This window comes from Bidens hawaiensis, unplaced genomic scaffold (assembly GCF_021521415.1).
Source record: "Bidens hawaiensis isolate Kalapana, Puna unplaced genomic scaffold, B.hawaiensis_p1.1 tig00000369_1, whole genome shotgun sequence".
NCBI classification, from domain to species: domain Eukaryota; kingdom Viridiplantae; phylum Streptophyta; class Magnoliopsida; order Asterales; family Asteraceae; genus Bidens; species Bidens hawaiensis.
Window position 1 is genome coordinate 3,402,679 of NW_027491028.1, and position 15,058 is coordinate 3,417,736.

The following is a 15,058-nucleotide window of genomic DNA, read 5'->3' on the forward strand; positions in this document are numbered from 1 at the left end:
GTCCTCTCACTACCAAGATGGGATGTATGTACTCTTGCGTATCGTCCATTTATTAATCGTGATGGGAATCATCAAGCAAGTTGGTTTCACCAACACTTGCTATTTGAGGTGAACAACGGTTTTAAGTATTTTAAACCACAAATTCTCATCCGCAAGCGTATCGATGAGATCGATCCAAGAACAGGTTGGAGAAAGCTGGTTCTTATGGTAAAGCCGCCGAAGACTATGAAGCGTGTGCCGGTGAAGACGATGAACCAACACATGTATTTATCCTTCAACCGCTGTTACTATGACACCAAAACTGGCGAGGTCGTCATCGTGTTGGGTAAAGGTTTAAAGACTGAGCTGATAAAGATCATCGATCCGATGTGGCTCGTTAATTTAACGAAGACCGACAATGACGTGCTATTTAGAAACAAGATTTTGATTAAGCGTCGTGAAGACTATGATCTGGCAATGCAAATTCAACGCGTTGTTAGGGTGTGTCATGAACATGGGATTCACAACTGTAGGGATTGGCAGACAAGACGTTTTAAATAAGTTAAAAGACAAAGAGCTCAAAGACGAGGGGGTGTCTGTTAGTACACGATTGTGCGTCTCGAGTCTTTGTATTTATCATTAATGTATTTGTCGTTTAATTAATGTATTAATTATTAAAGATATTTATGTAGTTCGTTAAAGTATAGTCTAGTTCGCTAAGGATGTTTAGTGAACTAGATCTAAGTTATTATCCCTCCTAATTCGTTAAGGGTGTTTAACGAATCAGGGGGTGATTCGTTAAGTTATTGATATTTAAGTGTATGTAACGAAGAGGATACTAGTTCGTTAAGAAATGTGTAACGAACTAGATCCATCTTCTATTTATAGTGGCTTGTGTCCACAGTTTAATTAATGCTTTGAGATATTTTATTGAACCCCTGCCCAGATTCACTCTCAAGCTTCAATCTAAGTATTAATTTTATACACATACATACATACAACTAATATATCATATATACAACATACAATCAAGAGTAATTATGAACTAGATCCTCATTAGGTTAATTATATATCATATCTGAGATCTGTGTTTGATTAACGAGTTCAAACATGATGATTCAAACTATGTGTGGCTAGTTCTCTTTATGTTCTCTCCCAAATTGTAAGGCTTCAATTGTCTATTTGTGAATCATTTATGTTATTTGTGGGATGGTAATTTGATCATATGATTGTATTGCTATGGTGATTGTGAGTTTTTTTTGTAATTGTTAGTATAGTATAAATTTGTGTTCTTGGCTATCCGTTCTTGGTGACATAGGCAATCGAGATTTATTGGAAGAGAATTAGGGTTAACTATATTAAACTGATTATCGAGTGACAACCTTGCATTTTTATAATCCAAGTACTTAGTCCTCTTTTATCACTTTCAAAAACATTTTCACGAACTATGTTTATGTAGTTCATCCCAAAAGTAAACGTTAACATTATCAATATCAAAAACCTGAAATCGGAGGAGAACATCGTTTCTCATATTGTTTTAAAACTTGTTTAATTTTTTCAGATATTCTCGTTAATCAAAATCAACAAACCAAATACCTGAATTTACTTTTTGCACTTAGTTTAATATAGATAAATTTCATAGCTACTTAATAACACTTTTCCACAAACTCTCTGTGTTCGACACCCGCTTACCACTATCTGATTAGTTGTAATCGGATTATTTTTTAGTGAGTCTTCGACCTCACGTCAAAATTTTGACGCCGTTGTTCGACAGTGAATTTGAGGGGTATGAAGTGGAAGGTTACTACGCGGGAGGTGATGGAAGTCAAAGGGTAAATTCGGGAAATTTTGGTTATGGTCAGTGGCAACAACCAAAACCGTTGCAAGAGCTTAATAGACAAACACCACCGGTTGTTCAACAACAAGCTCAACAAAAACCGGTTGTTGTTCAACAACAAGTTCAACCTCCGCCGGTTATTCAAGAATCACAAGCTCCACAACAAGGGCAACGACAAGATCAACAATTTCAACAACAAACGCCCTAACCACAGTTTCAACAATTTGCACCTCCAAGGCCCGTTTATAGGCAAATGGGTCAACCGAGAGTACCAATGGGGGTACCAAGAAGACATGCAAGAGAGATGGTAAGGGGTATTGAAGCTCATTTCTGACCCATAGTTACTAATAATCCGTCTCTGGTGGTTATTCCTCATAATCAACAAGGGAGGACATTTGAGGTGGGAACAAATTCCCTCCAAAGTCTACCTAAGTATAAGGTTCTAGCAACGGAGGAACCTTATTTTCACTTGGAGGCATATGACTCCATTTGCAACACAATTGGGGGTCAAGGTTTTACATCAGATGAGATTAAGTTAGTCTTATTCCAATTTTCCTTAGAAGACAAGGCAAAGAGATGGTTTTACACTTTGCTTTCAGCATCAATTTATACTTGGGCCGAAATGCAACAAAGATTCTTGGAAGAATTCTACATGGCCCAAAAGACTAATGATGCAAGAAGGAGTTTGAGAACCTTCCAACAACAATCGGGTGAGATGTTTCATGAAGCATTCGAGAGGTTCAACATGATGCTTAAAAATTGTACTCATCAAGGTATTGCTTTATGGGAGTTGTTGAATGCTTTTCATGAGGGGTTGAGTATGGAAGATGAATAGGATTTGAGATCAATCACAAATGGCACATTTGGTACTAACTATGAACAAGATGATTGGGCATGTTTAGAACAAATGGCGGTTACATCAAAGAGAAAAACTCAAACCGGAAGACGAGCAAGACCGACAGTCGGAAGACCACAAGTACAAGCCGTGGAAGAAGGAGGGGTACAAACCACTAATCATGTAATTGATTTTGTACGAATTGTAACGACTTAGGTCATGCTTCGGAGGTATGTGCGGTAAGGTCAAGTACAAGCAGAATAGATGAATGCACTTCAAGGGGGAGGTGGTAGGAATTACAATATGAACTCCAATACTTACCACCCCGGGTTGAGAAATCATCTGAATTTTCGTTATGGAAATCCGGCTACTCAATCCATCCGAACTTTCAAGGAAATCGAGGAAATTATGTTCCTCGCCAAAAATATAATAACCAAGGTAATTTTCATGGCGGGAATAATCAAGGGTTCCAAGGTTAAGGGGGGGTGGTCAAAGTGGTTATGCGAGTCAAAGTTCATCAAGTGGGAATGAAGTTATAGAGATGCTCAAAGTGATGCAACAAGATATGCAAAGGAGGAATTAGCTTGATGAGATTTGCATTCAAAACGATGAGGTTCATGACAAGGCCATTCAATCATTGACCACTCAAATGGGTCAACTTGCAACCGAAGTGTCAGACTTAAAGAAAATAAAGGCCAACTGCCAAGCGACACTAAGGTAAACCCGTCCCATAGTTCATCTTGTAACGTTCCTATTAACAATGTAAGTGTTTTGAGAAGTGGTAAAGAGTATAAAGCTGATTTGTCACCGGGTGTGGTTGATGGGGAAGTCGAGGACATTACGGGTAATGAAAATGATGATGAAATTGAAACCAATAAAACCACTAAACATGTCACTTTTGAGAAACTGTTACAAAATCCCGGTCAAACTTCAAATTTAAATGATAAAAACAAGGAAGTCGAACCAAATTCGGTTCCATTTCCTTCGACTTTGCTTAACCCGAGTAAGAAAAATGTAATTGTTAAAAGGGGTCCTCAAAAGGAGGATATGTGGGAAGTGTTTAAATAGGTAAAAGTGAATTTACCTCTACTTGAGGCAATAAAACAAGTGCCCGCTTATGCTAAATTTTTGAAAGAATTGTGCACCCAAAAGAGTCAACAAAAAGTGCCTAAGCGGGTGGATTTAACCGAGCAGGTAAGTGCGGCTTTAAAAGGAGATCTTTCTCCTAAGCTCCAAGATTTGGGAACTCTCTTAATTAATAATCAAGTTGGCGATTTTCAAATGTCTAGGGTGTTACTAGATCTTGGGGCCGGAGTAAGCATTCTCCCAGGGGGTTTATATGACCAATATGACTTTTATCCTTTGAAACGTATTGAGACCACAGTTGTATGGGCGGATTTGTCTCATAAACTCCCCCATGGAATCGTGCGGGATGTAATTGTGAAAGTGGAGGATTTTTATTATCCGGTGGACTTTTTGGCGTATTATTCATCAGGTGACCCAAGTCAACAACAAAATGTTATCTTTGGTCGACCATTTTTGAACACTGCCCATGCAATCATTGACTGTAGATTTGGTACCGTTGACATGGCGTTTGGTAATTGAAAAATGCGCCTTAATGTTTTTACAAACGTTGCTAATTCTTTGAGTGGTGAAGAATGTTTTGTGGCAGATTTAGTGGATCATTGTATTCCTCATGAATATGATGAAGATTGTGTGGAAGCTTGCATTTGTGATGATTCTGAACATGTACACTTGTGTTCTTTGCGGATGGAAGAACAAAAACAAGATGCTTTAGCTATGAAAGAGGGAACACCACCATGGACTCACCAATTCGAGAATTTACCAACGAATATCAATCCGGACACAAAGCCATCTTTGGAGTGTCCACCAAAGGTTGAATTGAAGGAACTTCCAAGTCATTTGAAATATGCATTTTTGGGAAAGAATGAAACCCTTCCGGTTATCATTGCTTCAAACATGGAGGAAGACCAAAAGAAGGCATTGGTAAAGGTTTTGGTAGTACATAAGGTTGTCATTGGATGGACACTTTCAAATTTAAAGGGTATTAGTCCTTCGATTATTAAGCATAAAATAATTACTGATGAGGAGGCTAAACCAACAAGGGAAACTCAAAGAAGATTGAACCCAAATTTGCGAGAAGTGGTGAAAAAGGAGGTGATCAAGTGGTTGGATGCGGGGATCATTTATCCCATTTCAGACAGTGCATGGGTGAGCCCGACACAAGTAGTACCCAAGAAAGCCTACATCCAGGTAATTAAAGATGTTAATGGTGAACAAATCACCACCCGACCGGTAACCGGGTGGCGAGTGTGCATTGATTCTAAAAAATTAAATAATCCATATGGTACTTTTGCCTTTAGGCGAATGCCATTTGGACTGTGTAATGCCCCGACCCCTTTTCAAAGATGTATGATGAGCATCTTTTCTGACATGGTCGTGGAGTCACTTGAAGTTTTTATGGACGATGTTTTCATCTTTAGCTCAACTTTCGAGTTTTGTCTTAATGATTTTGAAAAGTCACTTCATGGTGCAAGAGGGCATTGTGTTGAGTCATGTGGTTTCAAGTAGGGGAATGGAAGTTAACCAAGCTAAAATAAAAGTAATTTCATCTTTACCACCCCCGAAAAATGTCAAAGGGGTGAGGTCATTTTTGGGACATGCCGGACTCTATAGTAGATTCATTAAGGGTTTTAGTGCAATTTCAAAACTTTTATGTAATCTCTTATTGAAGGATGTCCCCTTTGAGTTTACTGATGAATGTTTGCAAGTTCTTGACAGTTTGAAGGAAAAGTTAGTGGAAGCACCCATTTTACAATCACCGGATTGGTCAAATCCGTTTGAAATCATGTGTGATGCTAGCGATAGCACGGTTGGAGCGGTAATGGGTCAAAGAGTGGAGAAAAATCCGGTGGTGATATATTATGCGAGCAAAACTTTATCCAAGGCACAATTGAATTACCCCACTACCGAAAAATAGTTACTTGCGGTGGTGTATCCCTTGGAAAAATTTCGGTCGTATATTTTGGGAAGTAAAGTTGTGGTGTATTTGGATCATAGCGCGGTCCAATATTTTATGGAAAAGAAAGATGCGAAACCACGGTTGATTCGATGGGTGTTACTGTTGCAAGAATTTGATCTTGAAATCCGGGACATGAAGGGTTGTGAGAATGTAGTGGCGAATCACTTGTCTCGGATACCACTTGAAGGTGTTGATGGTCCGATGGAGATAAATGAAAAGTTTCTGGATGAATAGTTGCTCTCTATCTCATCACACCGTGATATGCCCATTATGTTAATTATTTAGCCACAGGTGCGATTCCGGAACATTGGTCAAAGAAACAGAGGCAACAGTTCATGTCCCAAGTCAAACAACACATATGGGATGAACCAGACCTTTTCAAGGTTGGAGCAGATCAAGTTCTTAGAAGATGTATACCCGAGAATGAAGTGCAAGAGATTTTGACACATGCTCATTCATCAGCATGTGGGGGTTATTTTAGTGAATAAAAAACGGGGTATAAAGTACTTACCTGCGATTTCTAATAGCCAACAATGTTCAAAGATGTTAATGAATATGCCCGACATTGCTTGAATTATCAACGAATGGGGGGTATATCAAAAAGGAATGAAATGCCTTTACAACCCATTTTGGTGGTTGACATTTTTAATGCTTAGTGCATAGACTTTATGGGCCCGTTTCTGAACTCGTGTGGGTACTTTTACATTCTTGTTGCGGTTGATTATGTATCGAAATGGGTTGAAGCGGTTGAAACAAGAACTAATGATCACTCTGTGGTTTGTAAGTTTGTCCAAGCTAACATTTTTTTGAGATTTGGTATCTCAAGAGTAATTATAAGTGATGGTGGATCGCACTTCAAGAACTTCACGTTTGGTAAATTGTTAAAACGTTATGGTGTTAATCATCGAATTGCAACACCTTACCATCCTCAAACGAGTGGTCAAGTTGAAGTTTCCAATCCCAAATTAAGGAAATTTTGATGAAAAATGGTTCGGGTGGATAGGAAAGATTGGTCGGTTAAGTTGGATGATGCGTTATGGGCATATCGAACCGCTTATAAGACACCTATTGGTACTACTCCTTATCGGTTGGTGTATGGAAAGGGGTGCCATTTACCAATGGAGTTGGCTCACCGGGCATTATGGGCACTTAAGAGTGTTAATATGGATTATCATGAAGCCGAAAAATTGAGGAAGTTGAAGTTGAGTGAACTAGAGGAAATCCGTGATGAAGCGTATGAATGTACCTCGGCGTATAAAGAAAGTTAAAAAGGGTGCATGATGCTAAGATAAGAAAGAGAACATTTGAAGTTGGGCAAAAAGTATGGTTGTACAATCCGAGACTCAAATTGTTTCCCGGGAAGCTAAAAAGCAAGTGGATGGGTTCGTATGTCATCACAAGAGTAGGGAGGTTTGGTGATGTGGAGATTGAAGATATGCAAAATGAAGTTAAACAAGTTGTGAATGGGCATCGCCTCAAACCATACCTAGAATGTAAAGATCTTAATATGCTTGAAGATGACAAGGTGAGTTTCTTCCTAAGCTCACCAGATGCTTCCACTTAGTAAAGGTCCAGGTATGTTGTACAATTTAGTCTAGCTTTTTGTTCAACTTTGGTTTTAAAATTACCTGTCTCGCTTTAGAGTTGTCCAAATCAAGTGTGGTGAAGTTTTTATGAATTTCTTTACCGTGTTGGGGATAACTCGGGTTTTTCTTGGGGGGTAGGGTAATTTTAATTTTAATTTTAATTTTAATTTTTTAGATTTTGATTTGGCAAGTAGTTTTTTTTATCATTTTTGTTATATTGGTTCTTTTTCTTGATTAAAAAAACAGTGTGAACCGTGGACCATGGTGTAGACCGTGGCCCACAGTGACTAACATGAGGCACGGTGACAGGGTGAGCCACGGTACGGTGGCTTCTGTCCAATCTGATGCAACTTGACTGTGACCCACGGTGTAGACCGTGGGCCACGGTCCACCGTCGATGACCAAACAGAATGAGGTTCACCGTGGACCACGGTGTGAACCGTGGCCCACGATTCAGTCGAGACTGCATCATGGAGCCGAGTTTTAGGTTAAAAAACAAGATAAAAAATTAATTTTAAACCAATCTATACCACATAATTCACATACCTTCATTATTTACCTTCAATTTCACCTACTCACCACCATCTTCTTCCAAACTCCTCTCTACAAACCCTAACCTCATATCATAACTTCTTCATATCACCACCAATTTCAAAGATTTTTAACCCTATTTTCATTGGATTTTCGTGAGAATTAACAATAACAAGCCTAATTCCACTCATTGTTAAGTGTTAATCTGTTTGTTGAGCAAAAGGGTTGACGAATTTCTTAAGAAATTTTGGGGGGTTTTGTTATTGTGTGAAGAAAGAGTTAGTGTTCATCCTATTCAACTCTCAAGGTATGTTATTTGTCAATTTTCTTGTATATATTGAAAATTGTTAAGGTAGAATTGATTTGAACTATGTACCCACTTGCTTGTTTGAGTATTTAGTATAATGGTTGTACATTATGGTTGTGGATAGTGGATAAATGATACAAACATATGGTTTTATATTGATAAGTTGGAAATCATGTGTTGAAGCAATTCTTGAATTTTTTGGTAAATTGATTAACGAGTGATTATCCACAACCATAGTAACAAGCAAGTGTGGGGAGGTATATGTTGACTTAACTTGGGTTGTTTGGGTTGTTTGTTGTGTGTAGATGGGTAGAACCTCGGATAAGGGAAAGGGGAATGCATCATCTTCTAGCGGTCGATCAGCCCAAGCAAATAGGCAAAGACTGCATGAAGAACACGCATGAGCACATGTACCAACGAAAAAACCCACTTGGAGAAGTAGGGTGTTGTCAAAGTATGCGTTGGAATGGCAATCGAAGTTGTTTACTGATAAAATGGCCACTTTGAAAAATCGGATCGAGGGGTACATGTGTGAGAAAGAGGTAACGGATCCCTAGTTTGAGGCATTGGGGTTAATTGAAAGATTTAAGGACTTAGGTTGGGAAGCAGCTCTTAAGTGTTATGATGGAGAGAGTAACACTTTGTATGATAGAGAAATTGAGGAGTGGTTGTCCACGTTGAGATATCCCACATACAAGAAGGGGTCCGACATGAAATTGATTGGAACGGTGGGTGGACATGAAGTGGTGATGTCATTTGACACCTTCAATCAGATCACTTTGTTTGATAGTAAACCGATCAATTCATATGTGTACTCTTCTTCCAAAGATTTGTTTGAAAGTCCTAATAAGCATCACCAATGGCATAACATGTTAGCTAAAGTCCCTAAAGGGGGTCGAGGTTGGAGTAATCAGATTAGGAGAAATGACCTAAAGGTTGAGGCAAAGTTGTTGATGTCTATTTGCTTATACAATGTGGTGCCCCGTCGGGGGGACATTTTGGTAGTGAGAAACAGTGATATTCCCTTGTTGTACGCGTTAATGAGCGGGAAACCCCTCATTTCTTTCCGCTATTTAGTAATGCACAACATATGGATCAGTCGGGAAAGTAACAAGCGGAAGCTAATACCGCATTGTCGACGGATCACGGCATTACTAAAAAATCATGGTGTAATCAATGAGGATTCAGTAGGAATGACCAAAACGTTCAAAGATTTCAAGTTGACGGATTTACCGGGGTGGGTATACATACGAACTGGCAGACATCACGAGCTTGTAAGTGATAACGTGAGATGGAGAGTAATAAGAGAAGATGTGGAGGCAGAGGTGGATGAGCAAGTGGAAAAAGTGGAGGAATAGGAGAGCCAGATTTCATGGATGTGGGTAGTGGTAGCGGTTCCCAACACGGGGGTTGGGATTATTCGGCTGGTTATGACTCGTATGGTAATAATTGGGCCCATGTGGGGTCAATGAATGAGATGGTGGAAAGTCATAGGCCTTCGACATATGAGAATTGGTCAGAAGAGTCACGTGCTTTATTTGATCATTAGACCTTCATGGTGGCCTATGCTAAGCATGCCGAAAAGGAGAGACACGAGAGAATGGAGATGTGAAACCGTGCCCAATCTTACGGAAGGGAGCACGAGATAAACATGCGATTTTTGGATGATAGGAATCGGCGGATGCATGAACAATGGCATGCGGGGCTACAAGTTATACCGGATCCACCAGTTGTGGATTACACAACTTTACCACCGTATGACGGTTCTGTACGCCATGCCGAACCACCTCTTCATCACTCAATGTGGGTCGATCCTATGCATTCAATGGCACCACCACCACCACAAGGTGAAGGTAGTAGCGGCGGCTATGGGGCGTTTAACTTTGGGTAATTTTCGGACTTCATGACGTCCATCTTCGGGCCGGGCTGCCGCCTTACTCCTGATTGAGTCTCGTCTTACCAGGTAAACACCATTCCGTATATTTTTGTATAATTGTTATCATTTTTGTTTTTATGTATTTTTTGGTGGATGGGTGGAAGACGAAATACTTATGATTAAGTATTGTGGGTTGTGTTGAAAAGAAAGTTGTTTTTAAGTAGTTTATTTTCATTTTTCTCTAAACCGTACATTAGGGACAATGTATCCAAAGTGTGGGGATGAGGAAAATTCTGTATGTTTTGAAAATTATTGTTTGATCTAAAAAAAATAAAAATAAAAATAAAAATATAAAATATCTGAAAACTTTAAAATATTTTTAAAGAAACCGGAAAGTGGTAAGATGGCGGGGTAAGGTTTTGGTCCCTTTTCATGGTCACATTTCCCTAAATAACATGTGCCTAGTTGTTTTTAAAAGGAGATTATGTATTTTTCTAATCAAGGTTAGCATGCTTTCGGTGCAATAACTTGCATAACATGTTCTTTTACACTTGAGAATTGAGAAAGTAATGATTGGTGAGAAGGTTGATATTCTCCGATAGAACTGCATTTTGAGATCTTAACTTGGCATGAGTGCAAAAGTGATAGAGGCACTTAGGTTAAGCCTCGTCTGGATGAGTGCGAGTGTGGTTTTAGGGGTTGGGACTCATACATTACATATATGAGCGTGGATAATGAGAGGGGCGGGGTTTGGTTCCTTTAGGAAACTTTGTTGGGCCTATTCTTTCATTCAATCAACCCCGGTGTTATATTGCGAGACGATACGACTTAATATGTTTCTATGTAATTTTTAGTATTTATCAATAAGATGTATTAAGCATTATGTTCATTATGATAAAAAAAAAGATTGTGTTAGAGATGCAATGTTCAAGTATTATATAGTGAAAAAAAAGAAAAAGGCTAGTGATGTATATAGTTGGTTATTTCATTATTTACTTAGTTGTTTTGTAATAAGTCGGATCTGATCGTTTGAGCTACTTTAAATATTCCCTTCCATACCTTTACACATGGCCCCGTTATAACCCGTTTTAAGACCTCTTGATTTGCATTCATGTCAAAGAAATTACATAGGTGGAGACTTGATGATTGTACAAGCGTATGCAAGGATAATTGATTATTTGTGAACATGTATGTATGATCACCAAGAAGAGGGTTAATGTGTAAATGTGTGTATGTATGGGTAAAAACCGAAAGCATGTTAGGTTTGGTTAGAACTCTATGGTTTAAATAGAACATCAAGTATACTAGTGCAACCGATATAAATGAGAGAATAGGGTATGACTTGGGACCTTAACTGAACCGGAATTGTTGGTATGATTGGTGGTTATAAGTGAAAAAAAATTAAAAACAAATTGTGTTGAGGTGTTGCTTGGGGGCTAGCAACGGTTAAGTGTAGGAATGTGACGGGTACATCGGAGGATGACCCGTAAATGTGTTTAATCGATATAATATGATATGCATTAAGTGTTAATTTCATGGAATTGGATAACTACTGCTTTGTGGTTAATTGCAGGCTAAAAGGAAGTTCCGGAGCCATTATGGTGTATAACGAAAAAACAAAAGGAACCGGCAAGTCAAGAAGGTCAAAACAAGTGGAAAATGGAGATGTGTGGTTGAAGTCCACCAGACCGTGGGCCATGGTCCAAACTATCATTTTGAATAGAAAGGACCGTACCGTGGTAGAAACATCACCGTGTAGGCCACCGTGGCCCATGGTGAGAAGCGCGGGCCACGATTCAACTTTTCAGCAACATCAACGTGACCCACGATGTGAACCGTGGGCCACGGTCCGAGACGTAACTGCCGATTCCAATAGTATTTTTAATTCGTTGGGCTATCTTTTTCACTTATCTTTTAATCAAGAACACCTAGGAGACGATTTTGGGAGTGCAAGAACACTATTTTGGTAATTGTAATCATTAGTTTATGTTTGTGATTCGTATGCACAACCTAATTGATGTAATGATGAATCAAACTATGTGTGGCTAGTTCTCTTTATGTTCTCTCCCGAATTGTAAGGCTTCAATTGACTATTTGTGAATCGTTTATGTTATTTGTGGGATAGTAATTTGATCATATGATTGTATTGCTATGGTGATTGTGAGTTTGTTTTGTAATTGTTAGTATAGTATAAATTCGTGTTCTTGACTATCCGTTCTTGGTGCCATAGGCAATCGAGATTTATTAGAAGAGAATTAGGGTTAACTATATTAAACTGATTATCAAGTGACAACCTTGCATTTTTATAATCCAAGTACGTAGTCCTCTTTTATCACTTTCAAACACATTCTCACGAACTATGTTTATGTAGTTCATCCCAAAAGTAAACGTTAACATTATCAATAATGAAAACCTGAAATCTGGGGAGAACATTGTTTCTCATTTTGTTTTAAAACTTGTTTATTTGTTTCAGTTATTCTCCTTAATTAAAATCAACAAACCAAATACCTGAATTATTCCATACGTTGCGTATGTCAGCATACGCTTCGTATACAGCCTATATGATAAGATGGCAGAATGGTGTCAAATGTGTGTAAATGGTGTATCTATAGCTGAGCCCGATTATAAAGTTTATCTGCTTGTTTTTAGTTAGCCTATAAATGATTGTATAGGTTTGTTAATTCCATTTTTCTTGTAATCCGTTTTTCCCAAAATTGAATAATTAACTTTTGCTCTAATTCTGTTCTTGATTAGTCTTTCTTGTTTGATTGATTCTCTGGTACCTGTGTTCAACCTTGTCACATTCATCTTTGTCCTTGGCACTTGAGTTTTTATTCATGAACACGGCCACCATTACACAATTGCATCGCCATCTAATATAATTATTACAACACTACTAATATCTTTCTAGCAACCTTGTCATGACCACTCGCTTATCGTTCCTATCACCATTACCTAATATATTTGAGTTTTGTCATCATGCATATGGCCATATCTTACAATATTTCCACTTTTACTTATAGTATGCATATGACTACAAAAAGCTAGTAATCATGCCCTATTATCACTACTCGTAACAATTTTCTTTATTTAAATGCCCACGTTTCATTGTTAATTATTAATGTTGGTCCATACTTTTCTCTTCTCTTGACATTCTAAAATGGTCCACACAAAGCATTAGGTTGCGTGGTCTCCCCTTTACACCATCTGTACACATCAGTAATCATTTCTTACTTTGTCACTTATCTCACTATATAATTCAATCTATTTCATTCCAATTTAGTCCCGTTACAACCTTATATCTTAATGGCGGAATCAGAAAAATTTTTTAAACATAAAAATGTCTGTGTTGAGAATCAACACGTTTTATTCTTCTGGTTTTGATACATTTAGGTCCATTGCCTTCCGAAGCTGTTGTGTTTCTGAAAAGAATTCAAACGGATCGTGCATATAACTCATCGACGCCGAAGAACCTTTTGTTTTCAATTAGGATTGGTTTTGTCATTTAAAAAAATGTTACGACGCAACTTGTTGTCCTCTCTATTACATTTGTATCCTTTTTATATAGAAATTTTATTTATTTAGTGTTCATATTGTCTTATACCGCAAACTAATAGTGTATGCATAAAACAACAAATCATAAAAACCAATAAATATAACAAAACAAATAATCACAATGCCCATATTGTTTAGTTATTCTGGAAATGACAAGTTTGTTCTAACTTAAATTAGATCCATTATATGGTGCAATACCTTGTTTAATTTTATTGAGAGGCTCGGTGGTGCATGTTTAATTGTTAATTTTCTTTTGTAGTTATATGTTCGACTTTTTTTTCGTTTTTTTTATTTTTTACTTGTATGTTTCGGGTTTTTATGGCGTGCAATTGTCACGGTTTTTTCTTTAATTATATTAGCCATTAAAAAGAATGACAACTATATTTGAATGTATCGTAGCATTGGGTTAAGCATTGTATGATATCGTGGACCTTAATTCGAACTTAAACCAATAAATAACTATATAAATGTGGTGGTAAATATTAAATAAATCATAAGAATAAATGAGACAGGAAAGTAGCAAAAGAAAAAGAAAGGATTTATGTCAGAAATGCTTTCGGCTGGAACAGTATACTAGCATAGATAGACTCGTAGCCTCGCCAACCAATAGACATAACAAAGAAGTCAAACCTTGTCACATCCTCTTGTTTGTAGCCTACACCGTCACTCTATGTAGCATTGACTTTCATTATTAATAAAAAAGGAAAAAAGGTCACTTTACTACACTGGAATTTGGTATAAACTTGAATATTTCAAAGATTGTTTTTACGAATTCTGCTTTCTATGTATAAATCAACAATAGTTATTTATTCACACAAGAATGAATTAGTGAATTACAAATGGTTTAAGGCATCATAAGTTCAAACTTAAAATATGAATTTTGTAGCCTTTGTTTATTCCATAATATAATACAGCAGTTAAAAAAATCACTAGCTTCACTAAATAGACTATGAAGTATGATATGATGGATCATACTTTGAACCAAGTCTTCAAGGTGAAAACTACCATAGATTGGTATAAAAATCAATTGTAAGGTTCCGGTTATTCATATTTTTTGTCACTTCATATTTAAATATTATTTTATTTTTAAATCTATCATATACTTTATGAAATATTAACCAGGTTATGAAATTATACCAATTAGGTTACTCATAAAATATTTTATTCTAATCAAGTCACCAAAGTTTCTTTTGTGTTATAATCTTAGATATTTTACTTGGATAAAAGATTATGTATGTTTTTTTTTAATTTATAAATAGTTTGATATTTCAAAAAATTGAGAAAAATAATTTTAAATTGCGAAAATTTGCAAAAACAAAAAACAAATTCTGGAAAATTGCAAATATATATATATATATATATATTTGTAATTTTTGCAATATAACTTTTTTTCTCAATTTTTACTAATTTTGTCAAAAAAAATTTTTAATAAATTATGCAATGGCAAGCTATTTAAAAATAAAAATAACTACATGTATTGCTTTTAAGTTAAAGTATCTATGACTAAAA

General features: G+C 37.0%; 1 protein-coding gene across 1 annotated transcript; it reads left to right on the top strand.

Annotated features, from left to right (window-relative positions):
• The first annotated feature begins 6,680 nt into the window (after positions 1 to 6,680).
• Positions 6,681 to 8,522, top strand: LOC143622901 (uncharacterized). The gene is made up of 3 exons (XM_077093919.1): positions 6,681 to 6,928; positions 7,036 to 7,219; positions 8,424 to 8,522. The coding sequence occupies exons 1-3, from the start codon at positions 6,681 to 6,683 to the stop codon at positions 8,520 to 8,522; spliced, it is 531 nt and encodes a 176-aa protein (XP_076950034.1).
• Positions 8,523 to 15,058: the final 6,536 nt, after the last annotated feature.

Excerpts from the sequence above, each read along its gene's own strand:
- LOC143622901 (XM_077093919.1), top strand. The coding sequence starts at position 6,681 with ATGGTTCGGGTGGATAGGAAAGATTGGTCGGTTAAGTTGGATGATGCG. Across the intron at positions 6,929-7,035 it reads GAGGAAATCCGTGATGAAGC|ACTCAAATTGTTTCCCGGGA; the intron begins GTATGAATGTAC and ends GTACAATCCGAG. Across the intron at positions 7,220-8,423 it reads ATATGCTTGAAGATGACAAG|ATGGGTAGAACCTCGGATAA; the intron begins GTGAGTTTCTTC and ends TGTTGTGTGTAG.